At 51.5% G+C, this 17968-nt stretch overlaps 1 protein-coding gene and 1 long non-coding RNA gene across 2 annotated transcripts in view; one reads left to right on the forward strand and one right to left on the reverse strand.

The window, feature by feature from the left end:
* Positions 1–3119: 3119 nt before the first annotated feature.
* Positions 3120–16472, reverse strand: SPACA6 (sperm acrosome associated 6). Its single transcript, XM_049901989.1, has 9 exons — positions 16071–16472; positions 15333–15410; positions 6179–6247; positions 5647–5670; positions 5030–5107; positions 4696–4802; positions 4064–4220; positions 3753–3963; positions 3120–3470 (listed from the first exon to the last, which is right to left on the reverse strand). Exons 1-9 carry the CDS (start codon positions 16282–16284, stop codon positions 3437–3439), a joined length of 972 nt encoding a protein of 323 aa, XP_049757946.1. The 5' UTR covers positions 16285–16472; the 3' UTR covers positions 3120–3436.
* The window catches only part of LOC126086030 (uncharacterized), a 30493-nt gene continuing 16733 nt past the window's right edge, over positions 4209–17968 (forward strand). The window contains exons 1-2 of the long non-coding RNA XR_007519392.1: positions 4209–4325; positions 17813–17905. This is a non-coding gene — a long non-coding RNA (uncharacterized LOC126086030). The remainder of the gene's footprint in view (positions 4326–17812; positions 17906–17968) is intronic.

A 17968-nucleotide genomic window follows, 5' to 3' on the forward strand; every position in this document is an offset into this window, starting at 1 on the left:
TATTGTTTGATCATTTCCACATTCAGTTGGATGACCTTTCTTAAAAACAAAAACCAAACCCGTAGCCGTTGAGTCAATTCTGACTCATAGTGACTCTATAGGACAGAGTAGAACTGCCCCATAGAGTTTCCAAGGAGTTCCTGGTGGATTTGAACTGCTGACTTTTTGGTTAGCAGCTGTAGCACTTAACCACTACGCCACCAGGGTTTCTGACCTTTCTTGGGAATAGGCATATATATGGATCTCTCCCAGTTGGTTGGCTAGGTAGCTGTCCTCCAAATTTCTTGGCACAGACGAGTGAGCACTTCAGTGCTGCATCTGTTTGCTCAAACATCTCAATTGCTGTAATTGATAGTGTTGATAGTACTAGTGTAGGGTGTGTCTTAGGCCAATCTCTTTTGAGAGGTAAAAGAGCAGATTAAACAAGCAGAGATGGGGGAAGATAGATGCCATGCCACATGGGGATCACCAAGGAACCGAGGCATAGAAGCTCAAAGACAAGGACTTTCCTCAGGAGCCAAATGAGAGAGAGAGCACCTTCCCCTAGAGCCAGCGGGCTGAACTCAGACTTCTAGCCTCTAAGAAAATAAATGTTTGTCAAAGCTACCCACTCGTGGTATTTCTGTTACAGCAGTGCTAGATAAATAAGCAGTGGCCAAGGGCCTGAACAATCTGGTCACGTATCCTCCCCTACCTCATGGCCCACTCATTTCCTACAGCCTTACTCTAGCTACACTGGCCTCTTGGCTACTCCTCCCACACACCAGGCACCCACCTGCAACAGGGCCTTTGGCCCTGCTGTTTCCTCTGTCTGGAACATCTTGCAATATGCAGTTCTTCCCCTAACTACCTGGAGCTAGGTCAGACTTCACAGGTAAAGGGCACACTCCTCCAGACTGCTAAATCTGCCCAAGATTTCAGACACCAGCTACAAGCTTGGGCATTCCCAGGTCACCCACAGTTCTAACCTGCTAGCTACAAATTTGAGGGTTCCTGATCCTGAGTTGTACCCTGTAACTGCCTTAATAAACCACTTAACTGTAAGTGGTTTGTACATTCTGTGAGGCCATTGCAACGGATTATCGAACCCAGCAGAGAAGCGGAGAGTGCTGTGGGAGGGATGGCTGATGTCAGAACTGGTAAAAAGGTTGGAGTCCCTGGGTAGTGCCAAAAGTTAACATGCTCAGCTGCTAACCGAAAGGTTGGAGGTCAAAGTTCACCCACAGGCACCTGGGAGACCTGGCAATCTACTCCTGAAAAATAAGCCACTGAAAACCCTATGGAGCACAGTTCTACTCTGGCACATATGGGGTCACCAAGAGTCGGAGTCAACAGGAACTTTTTTTTTACCAGTTACTTTCCCCTCAGGACACCTGTACTTCTGACCAACTGGTTACAAATTTGTGGGATCGGGTTTTATTAGCCCCTTAGGAGCCCTGGTGGTACATTGATTAACAGCTCGGCTGCTAACCAAAAGGTTAGCAGTTCGAATTCACCCACTGCTTTTTGGAAACCCTATGGGGTGGCTATGAGTCAGAAATGACTTGATGGCAGTGGGCTTGGTTTTGGTTTTATTAGTCCCTCAGGTTTGATAATTCACTAGAACTCACAAAACTCAGGAAAGCATCATATCTATGATTACAGTTTTTTTTTTTTTTTTTGTGGCACAAAGGCCTAGAATACTTTATTCTTACATTTTCAGAGAAATGAGGACAGGGAGGGGAGTCGCGCATTTGCCAAAAAAAAAAAAAAACCCATACCAGTTGCCACTCTACTTCTCTGCTGGATTTGACGATGCTTTGCAGTAGCCACAGAGAACTCACAGACCATACTCATGATTATGGAGTTTATGTTTTTTTTAACAGGTTACAGTTCAGGATTGTCATGGTTTGAACTGTGTCTCCCCAAAATATGTGTATCACTAGGCCTTGATTCTCAGTACTGTATGATTGTGTACCATTTTGTCATCTGATGTGATTTTCTTATGTGCTATAAATCCTGTCTCTGTGATGTTGATAAGATGGGATTATCGGCAGTTGTGTTACTGATGCAGGACTCAATCTACAAGATTGGACTTTGTCTGGAGCCAGTCTCTTTTGAGATATAAAAGAGAGAAGCGAGCAAAGAGACATGGGGACCTCACATCTCCAAGAAACAAGAGTCAGGAGAATAGCGTGGTTTTTGGACCCGGGGTCTCCATGATGAGAAGCTCCTTGACCAGTGGAAGACTGAGGGCAAGGACCTTCCTCCAGAACCAACATAGACAGGAAGCCTTCCCCTGGAGCTGACACCCTAAATTTGGACTTGTAGCCTACTAGACTGTGACAGAATAAATTTATCCTTGTTAAAGCCATCCACTTGTGGTATTTCTGTTATAGCAGCACTAGATGACTAAGACAAGGATCAACTTGGGAGTAACAGGAAAAACTCAGGATACAGTTTTTTGATCAGGGCAGCAACTGGTTAACCTTTACAGGAGCAGATCACCATGCCTTTCTCCTGCAGAGTCACTGGGTGGGTTTGAACTGCCAACCTTTCAGATAGCAGCCGAATGCTTAACCATTGCACCACCAGGGCTCCTTATCATCATATAACTTGATATATCCCACTGCCATTGAGTCAATTCCAACTTAGAACAACCCCACAGGACAGAGCAGAACTGCCCCTGTACCATTTCCAAGGCTGTAATCGTTATGGAAGCAGACTGTCACATCTTTTTCCAGTGGAGCAGCTGGTGGGTTTGAACTATTGACCTTGTGGTTAGCAGTCAAGCACATATATTTTTAGAGGACACAATTCAATCCATAACAGGGAAGGAAAGTTGTTTTTTTTTGTGTGTGTGGGAGGCATCAAGGACTCTATTTGAGAGTGTCTTCTGCAGGAGGGAATGTCAAAGGGACTGTCAGAAATCTTGCTATGGGGCTATGGGGAGGGTCTGGGCTTGGACCTGAAGCCCTCAGCACAGGACCTTGCACTATGATATAAAAACACGAACAAATCTGATGCCCTTGAGTTGATTGTGACCAATGGTGACCCCATGTGCTACAGAGCAGAACTGCACTCCACAGGGGTTTCTTGGCTGTAATATTACTGAAGCAGATCGCCAGGCCTTTCTTCCATGGTGCCACTGGGTAGGTTAAGACAGCCAACCTTTCAGTTAGCAGCCAAGAGCAAACTGCACCACCCAGGCACCTTGCACTGTGATAAACCCATTGCCGTCAACTCCGACTCATAGAGACTCTACAGCACTGTGCTAGCTGTGGGTACTACTGTAATTATGGGGGCCATGATTCCCCTGAGTGTGTTTGGGGTATGCTGCTTCCTCCTCCACCTGATAGTAGTGACCGCTTTCGAAGACTAAAGAAACTGGAGCAGAAGAATATACTCTTTATTTGAGGGATGGAAGTGGGACAAGGTAGGAAGACAGATATCTTTGTTAGCTGTCGCTGAAGTACCACCTAAAGAACACCCTGGAGAAACAAGGAGGCTTGTGTGTGTGGAGGGAGGGGTGGGTTGGGGATCAGAAATCTGGGCCCTGGTGGCCTGGACGCCTGAGTCTCAAAGGTGGATGGGGGCCTGGACTCCTGGGTCTGAGGGAGGAGAGGCCAGCGGCCCAGAGTTCTGGGTCTGAGAGAGGAGGGAGCTGGGACCTGGACTCCCGGGTCTGAGGGAGGAGGGGATGGGGTCCTGGATTCTTGGGTCTGAGGCAGAAGAGAGCCTGATACCGGGACTGGGGGGTCCCGAGGACTCACCACCCGAGCAGGACCAGACTCGCTGACAGGAAGGCCACGGCGGCCGCGAGCAGGCACTGATTGCTCGGCGTCAGAGCCCCGGGGGTGGCCAGCAGCTCGCCCAGGCTCGGCCTCCAGGGCTCGACCATCTCCATCTCGCGCGGAGCCCAGCGCAGCACTTCCCGAAAGGAGACCTGAAGCTCGGTCTCCCCGCGTGGGGGCGGGCCCGTCACTGCGGGGGCAGGCCCGTCACTGCGGGGGCACACACGTCAGCCGGACGAGCCCCACCCCGCTAAGCCCCGCCCCCACGCGCGACCGCGCCCCGCCCGAACCATTAAGAAAGAAGTAGAGCCGCGCAAGGGGGCGCTGTTCGTGCAGGATCTCGCAAGAGAACGTCCCGCGGTGCTGCGGCTGCGCCGGTCGGATCCGCGCCACGTTCCCTCGGGCCCCCGCCAGCTCTCGGAAGTAGGTCTGGTCCTGAGTCCGGAGCTAGAGGACGCTCAGGCTGAGGCGGTGGGAGGCGCGGGGCCTGCCAGGGCCGGCCTGCTGGAGCCTAGGACCTGCATTCTCCACCCGGGCTCATCAAACCGTAAGGTACAACCAAGGCCCCGCCCCTGAACCGGACCACGCCCACTTGAGTCATGGCCCCACCTCTCCGTTTTTATTCGCTGGTCCTTAATACATAGCCCCGCCGCATAGCCTTGACACCCCGACCCCCGGAGCCTATACTCGTCTCCCGCCCTAAGCGCTGCCCCTAACTCCCAAGCCCTACATATAATCCACCCCCTGAACCCTGGCCCTGCATTATGGACCTCGATTCCTGTCCTAAATCCCAGGACCCTCCTCTGCACTAAGCCTGGATCTAGACTACGCTCCGAGTCCCACCCCCTTGAGTCCGGACTCCCCATCTTTTAAAGCATAACCCACCTCCTAAACTCTTCACGCTGGCCCCGCCCCGACTCACACCTCCTCCTACGAACTTCCAGGAATAGGTGATCTGCTTAGGAAGCTCGAAGTTGACGTCGCAAGAGAACATAGCCTGATCACCCCGAATCACCTTCATGTCCTGAACTGAAGACCGGGTTCAGGTCACTCTGTCGTACTTGCCCACACCTGGCCCCACCCCCAGACCACAAGCCTGCCCCTTCTTCGCTCAGGTCTCTTCTCCAGTTCTTCACTTCCTGTCCCCACCTCTCAGTTCAGTCGTTCCAGGGCCCTCCTTTCACTAGGGCAGTCCAGTCACTCCAGGCCCCACCCCTCTGCCTGGCAGTCCAGTCATTCCAGGCCCCTCCCCTCACCTGGGCAGTCCAGAGGAAGGTCGCAGAGTGTAGAGTAACACCCGCGACAGCGGAAGCGCCGTGAGACCTCCTGGAGCCCTACAGGGTGGGAAACCTGGGTCTAGAGGGATGTCTCCATCTTCCCCAGCCTGTGTCCCTGTGGCCAATTTAGGATGTATTAAGTCTCCCGGGGAGCCCTGGTGGCATACTGGTTAAGAGCTTGGCTGCTAACCAAAAGGTCGGCAGTGCAAATCCACCAGCTGCTCCTTGGAAACCCTATGGGGCAGTCCTACTCTGTTCTATAGGGTCGCTATGAGTTGGAATCGGACTGGACAGCAACGGGTTTGGGGGAGAGGGTTCCATTGACCTGTTAGAATCTTGGCCCCGCCTTCCCTGCGCTCATTGGAGGGCACTCACCACTCTCGCCCTCTAGGATTCCTCCTGGCTTGCTTTGGGGCTCTCGGACCCACCTCCTATGTGGTTAGTGAGCAATACCTGGTCAACTTACTTTTCTCCAGGGCTTAATTTTGGCCGCCGAATCTAAGACCCACCTATGCTCTCCCAATCAGGTAGTCTCAGGTTTTGGCCCCGACCACTTCCCGTGCCCCGCAATCCTGAGCTTTGAATTATATCCTCACCGCAGGGAGGGATGCAGTCCGGGGCTGCATAGAGAGAGAGAGGAAGTTACTACTTTGCAAGTTGAGGGAGGGGGCACCCTACCCGAAGGACCTCTAGAAGATGTTACTTGGCCGGAAGTATTCCTCTGAGGGGGCAGAGCCAGGCCTGCTGCATTCCACCTAAGGGGCGGGGCCAGCCCTGGAGCATTCCAGAGAGACAAGCACGTATTCCACTTGCAGGGCACCGAGCCTAATTAGGAGGCCACCAAAAGAGGAAGCCAGACAGGCTATTAATATTTTTCACGGAACGCGCATGGCCAGACACAGATCCAGGAAGGGGCTGGGGCCTGTCTGGGTCAGGAGCATCCCAAGAAGGGGTCCCTGCTGGAGAGGAAACCCTGGGTCAAAGGGGTGGGGCCGCCTCCCGAGCGGTCCAGGCAGGAGTGGTCCACCAAGGGAACAGCTCAGCGATCAGGCCAGAAGCGGATATGGGATTTCAGGAGTGGGGTCCCCTAATTGTATTACACGTGGTGGTGATGGAGTCTACTTTTACCTTCTTTAAGCTGTGCTATGTCCTTCTTCATGGCCTCGGCAGCAGCATGGAAAACCTCCTCATAAGACTCTATAGGGTGGAGGTCGTTCTTGTAGTAAAGGCCCTTCCCCGATGGCCAGTGTAGCTGGACAGGACCCGCTGTCACCGTGCCCTTGTCCCTTCCCCTGTCTCTCTCCACCCCTATGTCTCTCCAGTATACCACATCCAATGCTCTCCTCACCTCCTCCCACCTTGTCTGCCTCAAAGGCTAAGTCCCCAAGTCTCCTGCCTCCTGAGTCTCTCTCGGGTGGACCCACTCTTCTGCATCATCTTGTTGGTGGGAAGATCAAATTCCTCATCGAGGCCTACTAGGCCATTTGTGGTCTGCATAGGTCCCCTGCCCTCTCTGCGCTCCATCCATGCTACCCACCTTTCATTTCCCCTAATACAAAAAGAACCACTAGCAGCCTAGCACCCCAGGGCCTTTGCCCATGTAGGGTTCTGTTCCTTTCCCCCATTCCTATTCATCCTTTATGTCTTACCTCAAGCGTCACCTCCAAAGGGTTCCCTCACCACAGATCTAATCTCGCTCCCTCTGTTATTTTGTATAGTGCCCCATTTCTTTCACTCATAGCTCTCCCCAATATATAATTACATATATACATGGTCAGAAACCCTGGTGGCATAGTGGTTAAGAGCTACGGCTGCTCACCAAAAGGTCAGCAGTTCGAATCCACCAGGCACTCCTTAGAAACCCTGTGGAGCAGTTCTACTCCATCCTATAGGGTAGCTATGAGTCGGAATGACTGGATGGCAATGCGTTTTTGTTTTTTAATATGATCCACTACCTGCCTGCTTTTTTTTTTTTTTTTTTTTTTACTGTGGTGCCTTGCATGTTGCTGTGATACCGGGAGCCATTGTTGGGTGCTGTTAAGTCCATCCTGATTCAGTGACCCTATATGACAGAGTAGAACTGCCCCATAGGATTTCCTAGACTGTAATCTTTATAGAAGCAGACTGCCACGTTTTTTCCTCCCACAGAGCCCTTAGGTGGGTTCAAACCACCGACCCTTCCGTTAGCAGCAGAGCATGTAACCATTGCACTACAGGGCTCCTAGTTTGTAATTACATATATATGTGGTCCACCACCCATCTGTTTTTTGTACTGTAGTGGGTTGTGTGTTACCATGATTCTGAAAGCTATGCTACGAGTATTTCAAATGCCAGTAGTCAACCATGGTAGGCAGGTTTCAGCAGTTTCTAGACTAAGGCAGCCTAGGAAAAAAGACCTGCTGATCTACTTCCAAAAATTAGCCAATGAAAACCCTGTGGGTTACAGAATATTGTCTGAGACTTCAACTCGCTTACTGTGAACGTGTCATCAGAAGGGACAAATTGCTGGAGAAGGACATCATGGTTGGTAAAGTGCAAGGTCAGCAAAGGTGAGGGAAACTCTCAATGCGATGGACTGACACAATAACCAAAATAGTGGATTCAAACATACCCATGTTCATGAAGGTGGTTCAAGACCAGACAATGTTTTGTTCTCTTATACATAAGGACAGAGTCAGAGCTGACTCAAAGCAACTAACAACATATGTATGGTGATTTGTTTAAGTCTCTCGTGTGCTGGACTGTAGGAGCCCTGGTGGCAGGTGCAGTGGTTAAGTGCTCGGCTGCTGACCAAAAGGTCAGTGATTCGAACCCACCAGCTGCTCTGTGGGAGAAAGATGTGGCAGTCTGGCTCCGTAAAGATTACAGCCTTGGAAACTCCATGAGGCAGTTCTACTCTGTCCTACAGGGTCGCTGAGTTGGAATCAACTCAACAGCAGTGGGTTTGGTTTATGGTTTTGTGCTAGACTGTAAGTGAATGTGTCCTTCTTTAGTGCTGTGATCCCAGACCCTAAGAGAGGGGCCCAATCTTAGAATAAATAAATATGTGTAGAATGAATTCCAGGATCCAGCTGGAACTAGAGATATAACTAGTAGCCTATGGCCCAAATCCAGCCCTTGGACATGTTATATTTGGCCTGAAAAGTGTTTAAAAAACAAACATACGAGCCAGTTGCCAACATATTAAATTTGGGAAAATCACATGTTTGGCTTCTCTTTATTAAAAAAAAATGGGGAGGGGTCTAACTTGGAGATCATATAACACAAGGCAACAGTCAGCTGAACAGCAGCTCACCCCACTTACACAGGGCACGCACCCACAGCTTCTCCATAGCCCCACTCTCTGTTCATTTCTACGTCCTTCTCCCCATCCCCCTTCACTTTTTGATGTTTCTTTCCTGCCCTTTTAGGCATTTGGATTTTGCCCATTGTTACTAGCCTCCAAACTAGAAAGTTTGGGGATTTTTTTTCCAGGGAAGCTTTGCAGAGAAGTAGATGTATGGATTGACCTAGTGGTAGAGGTGGTTTTGGAAAACAAATGGGGCAGGGATTGCCAGTAGCCTCTAATCTCTCTCTTTTAAAAATATTTTATTGTATTCTTGGTGAAAATATACACAGCAAAACACACGCCCATTCAACAATTTCCACACATAATGTTCAATGACACTGGTTACATTCTTTACATCAACTTTCTCAGTATTTCCCTTACGGTTGTTTTACTCTGAGTAACTTAGTCTCACTGCCCCCTAAAGTTCTTACCTGTGTTTTAGAGTAACTGTTGTCCATTTGGTTCCTTATTGATCATTTTTTTAAGAGTGTAGCACTCAAGAGTGACATTCTTTACTTTTTGATCTAACCTGCTATTTTGTTAAAAGATGACTTCAGGGGATAGTTTCGCTTCAATGTTTAAAGAGTATCTCTGGGATTCTGCCAGTCTCAATGGGTCCATTAAGTCTGGATTCTTTGAAAATTTGAAGTTCTGTTCCACAATTTTCTCCCTTTCTATCAGGATCCATCTACTGTGTCCCTGATCAGAATGTTTGGTAGTGGTAGCTGGGCACCATCTAGTTCTAGTCTCAAGGTTCCAATCTCTTTTCCCTTTAATAACAGAACACTGCATGTCTGTGGGAACAGTGCCACTCAACTAAAAGATTTCATTTCTCAGGCTTCCTTGCAGTTAGGTGTGGTCATGTGACAAAGTTTTGGGCACTGAGATTTAAGTGGAATTATCAATGTGTGAGTTACAGAAAGTAGCCTTAAAAGGAAGGTGGTGCCACTTTATTATTCCCTTCCTCCATCCTGCTGCCTGAAACTTGGTTGTGATGGCTAGAGCTCCAGCAGCCATTTAAGACCATGAGGACAAAGATTATACCTATGACAGTAGAACAGAAAGCCTGAAAGAGCTTGGGTCCCTAAGAAAATGGAGCTGCCATACCAGCCCTGAATGTCTACCTCAAAACTTATTTCTCATGGGAGAAATAAACTTCTAGCTTGTTTAAACCACTGGGGTGTGTGATGGGGGTTTCTCTGTGACTTAAAGCCATACAAAAAGGGAGGGATTTGAGGATATTTGCAAGAGAGTGGCTGAAGTGATGATGATGGGGTAATAAGCTGGAGAAAGGGGGCACTGAAGCCAGGAGGAAGGTTCAAAATGAGGAGTCAAGAGATTGAAGACTCAGAGGTCTTTCCAGGGCCACAGAACAGGACTGTAGTCTGGAGATGGCAGGATGGTCAGGAGGATGCGGTCAGAGTGGGAGCTCCAATGAGATAGCATCAGGATGTTGGAGGAGTCATCTCATGGATGGGCCAAACCAAGTGACTCAAGTGGAGGAAGAGTGTAGGATATACCAAGTGAGCCATGGAGGATCATCTGATTTGAATCCTGGCTCTTCCAGGTGTGAGCACACCTGTTTCACTTAGACATCAATCATACGTCCTTCTCTGTATGTGACCTTGACCAAGTGACTTAATCTTCCTGATCCTTAGTTCCCTCATTCATATGATGGGGGCAATAAAGTACCACCTCCCAGGGTTGGGGTGGAGGTGAGGATTAAATGTGATACATATAAAAGTGCTTAGACATGTCTCATGAAATTGTTTTAATCCCTGCATGAGATGATGTCTGGAAGTGCGTAGAACTGTGCCTGCAACACAACCAATGTTGTGGAAGGTCAGCTATTATTATTACCATCCCCTGGTTTGGATAAAGGAGCCCTGGTGGCAAAGCAGTTAAGCACTCAGCTGCTAACTGAAAGGTCAGTGGTTTGAACCCACCAGCTGCTCTGCAGGAGAAAGATGTGGCAGTCTGCTTCCATAAAGATTTACAGCCTTGGAAGGCCTATGGGGCAGTTCTACTCGGTCCTATGGGGTTGCTATGAGTCAGAATCAACTTGACGGCAATGGGTGGGGGAGATTGAGGCATGGAGAGGCTAGGGAAGTTGCCCAAGGTCACAGAGTTACATTTCAAGCCAGGCGGCCGGGCTCCAGAGCTGGCACACTTAATCATTCTGCCCTCTTTTCTACACCATACCATACACTCCATGGTTTACAGACACAGACTGTGTGACCCGGGACCATCAAGGAGCAGCATTAAGTCAGCCTTGTCCATCTCTCTCGTTCTCCAGTTGGGAGAAAGTTGGGTGCCATCCTCCACCTTCCCACCCTGCACACCCTACGCTCACCTGCTCTAGTCCATGTCTGGAATATCTCTTGGGTCTGCCCTTCCTATCTAGCTGGAAAATAGGGCTATAACAGCTCACCATACCCAGCGGTGCTGAGAAAGAAAGGCCTGGCGATCTGCTTCCATAAAGATTACAGCCATGAAAACCCTACGGGGCACAGTTCTACTCTGCAACACATGGGGTTGCCATGGAATTGGAGTTGACTCAAAGGGTTTGGTTTTGGATTCACCAGGCTCGTATGAGGGGCTTACAGAATAGTGACTATAAATAACTCTCTGCCTAGCAGACACAGCTTCTGCCATGTACAGGGCCAGCTTGGCACATAGTCAAGTCCTTGATCTTCCTTCTCTTCTATCCTCATGTCCCACCCCCCTCAGCTTAGACCCATCTTGGCCTGCCTGGATCGCTGTTGACTGCTTCAAGCGTCCACCCAATGTCTCTCTCCTGGATACCTTCAATAGTCTTGCTTTTGCCCTGGGCCAGACAGATTTGCTAAAACCCAAGACAGATCCCATCCCTCCTCTGCACAAAACCCTCCAATGGCTCCCGCATCCCACTCTAGGGCAACGGCTGAAGTTCTTATGATGGACAACAGCCATTCTCAAAGTATGTTCCTGGACCAGCAATATCAGGGCCTTTGCACTGGCTCTTTCTGCTGCCTGTAGCTTTCTTTCCCCATGTTATCTGCATGGCTCATCTACACGGCCCTCATTTTCACCTCCTTCAGGCCTTTGCTCGACTGTACCTTTCCATTTGTACCTCCCCGGACCAACTTATTTAAAATGATCACCCCATTGGCCACCCTGTTCCCTTTCCTTGCTTTGTCTTCCTCCACAGCCCGGATCACCAGCTGACACACGATAGTAATTTATAGATGTTTCTTTTCTGTCTCCTCCCATCGCCAAATATAATAAATCTGAGAGCGGGCTCTCATACTTTTGTTCACAGCCATGTCCCCAGCACAGTGCCTGGACCATCTGATGAATATTTGCTGGACATATTGCACTTGCCTTCTCCCGGCCTCCAGTCTCTCCCTCCAGTCCATCCCCACAGGGCCCCTGTTATTGTTGGGTGCCGTCGAATTGATTCTGACTTCTAGTGACCCTGTAGGACTGATTCTGACTCACAGTGACCCTGCAGGACAGAGAACTGCCCCACAGGGTTTCCTAGACTGTAGCCTTTACAGAAGCAGATCTTTTCTCCCATGGAGCTGCTGGTGGGTTCAATCTGCCAGCCTTAGGGTTAGCAGCTAAGCACTTACCCACTGCACCACCAGGGCTCCGTCACAAGGCCCCAGAGGATTGTTTATGCGCCTGGAGCTGACCTCTGCTCACAGCTCTCCCCTGGCTATCCAGAAGTCCATCGGGTTTTCAATGGCTGATCTTTTTTCTTCTTTTTTTCCCAGCGGTAGATCGTGAGAACTTTTTCAAGGCACTTCTGGGTGGACTCGAACCACCAAACTTTCAGTTAGCAGCCGAGCATGTGAACTGTTTGCACCACCCATGAATGGGAGTAATTGCCAATGCAGAAGCCCTCCCCTGGCTTTCCAGAGCCTCAAGTCTCCCTGACCTTTTAGCTGAACCCTGACCCTTGTTATCTAGCTGCCTCCTCGATGTCCCCTGGGCCCCTCAGTCACTGCATCCTAGCCCAGCTCACCATCTGCCCCCACTCCTGCTCTTTCTCTCCAGCTTCTCCTCCCAGGGATAGTTTTAACTGCCCACTCAGCTATGCTCTGCTCCTCCTTTCTCCAAGTCTCCTGCCCTCGTCCTCTCTTGTCCATATTCACAACACCAGCTCTGCTCAGGGCTCATCCTCTCTCACCCAGACCCTCGCCCCAGCCTCCCCGACCTCCCAGCCCCCAGTCTACCACACACACGCCCCCTAGAGGGGACTTCTACACTTCCATCTGGACCTGTTCCTCCTCTTTTCAAAGCCTTCTGTGACAAGACAGCCTGAGTGGGGAGAAAGGGTGTTTCCTGGAGCCCTGAGCCCCCCTTTTCCAGCTCTCAAGTCCTTGGGTCTCCCTTTGGGGAGAGGGCTGCACGGCTGGAGTTGTCTCCATGTTGCCCCCCCCCACCCCGCCACTGGACATCCCCATATGTCCCTCCAAACTCAGCCTCAATGGGCTTTGGGGATCTTTGTCTAAAAGCTGGGTGGGCAACAGCATGAAGCAAAAAGAGTAACTGTCAATGTGGAAAAAACAAAACCAAACAAGCTGCCATCAAGTCATCCCAACTCATGGTGCCCCGCATGTGTGTCAGAGTAGAACTGTGCTCCACAAGGTTTTCAGTGGCTGATTTTGTAGAAGTGGATTTCCAGGCCTTTCTCCCGAGGTACCCCTGGATAAACTGGAACAGCCAACCTTTTGATTAGCAGCTGAGTGCATTAACCATTTGCACCACCCAGGGAGGGAATGCAGAAACCACCCCCCTCAAAAAACAAACACAAAAAAATCCCAAACCAGTTGCCATCAAGTCCATTCTGACTCATGGTGACCCCACATGTGTAAGGGGAGAACTGTGCTCCATAGGGTTTTCAATGGCTGATTTTGTGGAAGTAAGTCGCCAGGCCTTTCTTCTGAGACACCTCTGGGTGGATTTGAACCTCCAACCTTTGGATTAGCAGCCAAGCACTTAGCCGTTTACACCACCCAGGCATGGGACTAACTGCCAATGCAGAAAACAAAAAAAAACCAAACTAGCTGCCATTGAATCGATTCCGACTCATGGCGACCCCATGTATGTCAGAGTAGAGCTGTGTTCCACAGCGTTTTCAATGGTTATGACCTTTCGAAAGCAGATTGACAGGCTTTCTTACGAGGTGCCCATCAGGTGGGTTCGAACGGCCAACCTTTCAGTGAGTAGAAGGCTTAACTGTTTGCACCACCCAGGGACCTGTCCATACTGAAAGAAGCCCTGGAATTCCAGTCCTAGGAGGTGGCAGGTTTATCCTATACAATAGTGCTCCATGACCTCCCTCCCACTCCTTTCATCCTCTGGCAGCTCCAGGCTCTGGCATGTGGGGGGCAGGGGTCATGTGTCCTGTGACCATGGCAAGCAGGTGTGATTACTGTGGACACTACCCCTTGGCCAAGAATGTGCCCCACAGCCCTGTGGTCCCTCCACCTGGCCACGAGCGTGTGTATTTCTTCAGAGCTGCACATGTGTGTCACACCCCCAGGCTGTTACATGTGCCTCTCTGCCAGGGCTGCCACACCCATGTCTCTTACCACTGCCACCTGAGTGACTCTCAGGTGTTCCTACTTACTTTTCTGGCCCTCTGATATCCTTATAGGTCCCTGTTGTTGTCGTTAGGTGCCATCAAATCAATTACAACTCATAGCAACCCTATGTACAACAGAGCAAAACGCTGCCAGGTCCTGTGCCATCCTCACAATCATTGTTATGCTCGAACCCATTGTTGCAGCCACCGTGTCAATTCATCTCGTTAAAGATCTTCCTCTTTTTCTCTCACCCTCTACCTTACTAGGTGGTGCAAACGGTTTGCACTCCACTACTAACCTAAAGGTGGGAGGTTTGAACCCACCCAGCAGTGCCGTGGAAGGAAGGCCTGGCAATTTGCTTCTGTAAAGATTAGCCTGTTGCCGTCAAGGCAATTCCAACTCATGGCGAGTCTATAGGACAGAGTAGAACTGCTCTATAGGGTTTCCAAGGAGCAGCTGGTGGGTTCGAACTGCTGATCTTTTGGTTAGCAGCTGAGCTCTTGACCACTGCACCACCAGGACTCCTCTGTAAAGATTACAGCCAAGGAAACCATATGGTGCAGTTCTACCCTGTAACACATGGGGTCTCCACGAGTTGGAATCAATTCGACAGCAACAGGTTTGGTTTTTGTGATAATTGATACCCTCACACATTAAAAATGTGGAATCGCATTCTAACTGTAAGGAGAACATAGATTTTTTTCATCCTAGAGGAAGACAAAGGAGCCCTGGTGGTTCGGTGATTAAGTGCTCGTCTGGTAACCAAAAGGTCTGTGATTCGAACCTACCAGCAGCTCCACAGGAAAAAGATGTGGCAGTCTGCTTCCATAAAGATTACAGCCTTGAAAACCCTATGGGGCAGTTCTACTCTGCCCCATAGGGTCACTAGGAGTTGGACTTGATGGCAATGGGTGTGGTTTGTTTTACAGGAAGACATCCTTCCTGAGGGTGTCTCATCTTTCTGAGGGTCAGGGAGACCCTGTGTCTCACTGAGCTCTGCAGCCATCCGGGAGGCAAGAAGATTGTCCCACCTTACAGATGAATGAGTCGAGGCCCAGAGAAGGGCAGTGGCATGTCCGGAGTTTCATAGCCAGGAAGAGTGGGAGCCAGACGGTCAGGTCGGGACCAGCCGGGGGTCTTCTCCCTGGGCTGGGCTCCACTCTGGGTTATTTCACCATCGTCCCTCCACCTAAAGCCTCGCCGGCCTCTACATGTTCCTCCGAGAACCGCCTTCTCCTTGACACATAATCCAGCTCACTCAGCTTGCTAGTGTCACCTCCTCCCAGATCACTGCTGAGTTTCTTAGGGGCCCCTGCACACACCCACCTCTTGGGGGTCTCAACCCCACATCCCCTGCTGCCACCCCCACTCCACTCACTCTGGGCTGCAGCCGTCTCCTGGAGGGAGTGGGCCATCTGGGTAAAGATGTCATGCAGGCGGCCTCTCTCATCATAGTCTGGGGGAGGCAGGGGGAGGGGGGAGGGGTGTCAGGTGGCAGGAGTTTGGGGAGCAGCTTCTCCCAACCCTGTGACCTTAACATGGACATCCTCTGTCTAAGATATCATCTTTCTCTCTGAATCTGCATCCCACTCCCACCCCTGTGAGTTGTTATCTCCCTTCTCTCTGAGTCTCTACCACATGAGTCTCTATTCCCCTACTCTCTCTGGGTCTCTGTCTCCCTCTCTCTGGGTCTTTGTCCTCTTTTCTCTGGGTCTCTGTCCTCCCCTCTCTCTGGGTCTCTGTCCCCCTGAGTCTCTATTCCCCTTTTTCAGGGATTCTGTCCCCCTCTTTCTCTGGGTCTCTGTACCCCCCTCTGTCTCTAGGTCTCTGTCCCCTTCTTTCTAGGTCTCTGTCCCCCTCCTCTGGGTTTTTGTTCCCCTCTCTCTCTGGGTCTCTATCCCCCTCCGTCTGAGTCTCTATCCCTCTAAGTCTCTGCCCCATCAATGTCCAGCTCTCACTTTGTGTGTGTGTCTCTCTGTTGCTCTTCTCCGTCTGTGAGTCTTGCTCTTCTGATTCTCTATCTCTCTATCCCTTTTCCTAGGTGCCTATCTGGCTCTCTCCAGGCCTCTGGTCCCCCCTCTCCATGGCCTCCCAGGGCCCCAGTAGAGGATCTCACTGATCTCTGTGTTGCTGAGGCCCTTGAAGGCAGCCGTGAATGCGTTCTCACACTTCTCGAGCGCTGGTTCCTCCATCCCAACGAAGATCTGGCAAATGCGAAGGCGCTCAGAGTAGGTCGTGAAGCAGAGGAGGCAGGCCCAGGCAGGGGCCATGATGCCCACCAGGGCCACTAGCGCAGATGGGACAATGCTCACAGGGGCCAGCAGGGCCATAGCCGAGGGGCTTAGTACCTAGAGAGAAGCTGGTGACTTTTGTGAGGTCACTGCATAGCGGGGGAGGGGCCAGTGGATGTAGGGTCAGGGGGTCAGGCTTTGGCTGGTGGTCAAACGTCAAGATCTGGGTTTTCAGAGGGAAGGCTATGAGGGGTCGGGGGTCAGGCTGGTGATCCCCAGGCTGGTGGTTGGGCCGGACGCCAGGCTCCCAAGAACCTCACCTGTGACCCTGGACATCCTCACAGGTTAAAGGGTCTCAGGGACCCAGAAGCCGGCAGCGTGGGGTGGGGTGGCCACGAGGGACAGCGGGGTGAGGTCAGAGACAGGCAGGGGCACAGAGGCAGAGACAGTGAGTGCCAGAGACAGAGACACAGAGACATAGAGAGATGGAGGGAGATGTGGACTCTGTCAGGGAGACTGAGAGGCTATGAGGGCAAGAGACTGAGACACAACAGAAATGGGGAGACAGAGAAAGCAAAATGGCGATGGCTTGATAGGAAAGAACTTTACGCAAGGAGGAAGGGATGCAGGGAGAGGACAGAATAGACAGCCAAGCTCCTCCTCCCAGGGTCCCTGCAGCAGACCCCTGAGCCTCGGCAGGTGGGGCAGCCAGGGGCAGGGGGTCCCGGCTGGGCCCCCGTCCCGTGCAGGGCGCAGCCTGGGGAAAGCTAGGAGGCCGTATAGTGATCTCCTTGGGTGTCCTCCTCAACTATACAACCTCCTACCTCAGCCCGGGGGGCGCGGCAGGTGGACGGATGGACAGACAGACGGACAGACGGGGGCCAGGGAGAGCAGGGAGGGCCGGAGGCCCCGGCTGTGATGGTGAGCCCGACACGGACCCACAGACACGAGCTTGTGTGCGGCGAAGGCCCCGCAAGGTCGGTTCTACGGGTGGGTGCCAGGACCCAGGTGTCCGGGCCCCCGGCCCCCTCCTCCCCAAGGGACCCAGGAGTCTGGGCCCCCAGTCCCTGGCCCCTTCCTCCCCAATGGTCCTTGGAGTTGGGCCCCCCACCAGTCTTCTTATCCCTCAGACCCCAGAATCCATGCCCATAGTTCTCCCCAAGGGACCGAGGAATTCCAAAATCAGCCCCTTCCTCACCAGGGATCCAAGAGTCCAGGCCCCTGGCCCCTTCCTCCTCAAAGGTCCTTGGAGTTCCCCCACCCCTCACCTCTAGTCTTATCCCTCAGACCCAAGAATCCAAGTCCACAGCCACCTCCTCCCCAAAGATCCCTGGAGTCCCAGCCCCCCAGGCCCTCCTCCCTCAGACCCAGGAGTCTTGGCCCCCAGACGTCTTTCCTCCCAGAAGTTCAGGCCACCTCCACCTCCCTCAGACCCAGGGGTACAGCGAGGCCTGCCTCCCTGGGGAAAGAAGGCACTGCCCAATGGGAGGATCCTCACCTGTCTGGAGTTTGACCCCTCGGGCAACATTACTTCCTATTGTGTCAGGCTCCAAGGAATCCAGGACCAAGGCCTGAGATGGGCCAGTGGGTCTGCAACCATCAAAGCCTCATCATTTATGATTTCTAGAGGCTGAAACTACACCAGGAGCCAGCACCAGCGTCTGACTGACACCCCAGGCAGTCCTGAGAGGGAGGTGCTAGGAGCATCCCCATTTGGCAGGTGAGGACACTGAGCCTGAGAGGGGAAGGGGCTTCCCCAAAGTCACCCTGAAAGTGGGTGGGG

This window comes from Elephas maximus, chromosome 11 (genome assembly GCF_024166365.1).
Source record: "Elephas maximus indicus isolate mEleMax1 chromosome 11, mEleMax1 primary haplotype, whole genome shotgun sequence".
Classification (NCBI taxonomy): Eukaryota; Metazoa; Chordata; class Mammalia; order Proboscidea; family Elephantidae; genus Elephas; species Elephas maximus.

Coding starts and splice junctions, on each gene's coding strand:
- SPACA6 (XM_049901989.1), bottom strand. CDS start 16,284: ATGGCCCTGCTGGCCCCTGTGAGCATTGTCCCATCTGCGCTAGTGGCC. Junction 15,411..16,070: donor CCTCAGCAACACAGAGATCA/GTGAGATCCTCT, acceptor TGCCTCCCCCAG/ACTATGATGAGAGAGGCCGC. Junction 4,221..4,695: donor GGAAGTTCGTAGGAGGAGGT/GTGAGTCGGGGC, acceptor AGCGTCCTCTAG/CTCCGGACTCAGGACCAGAC.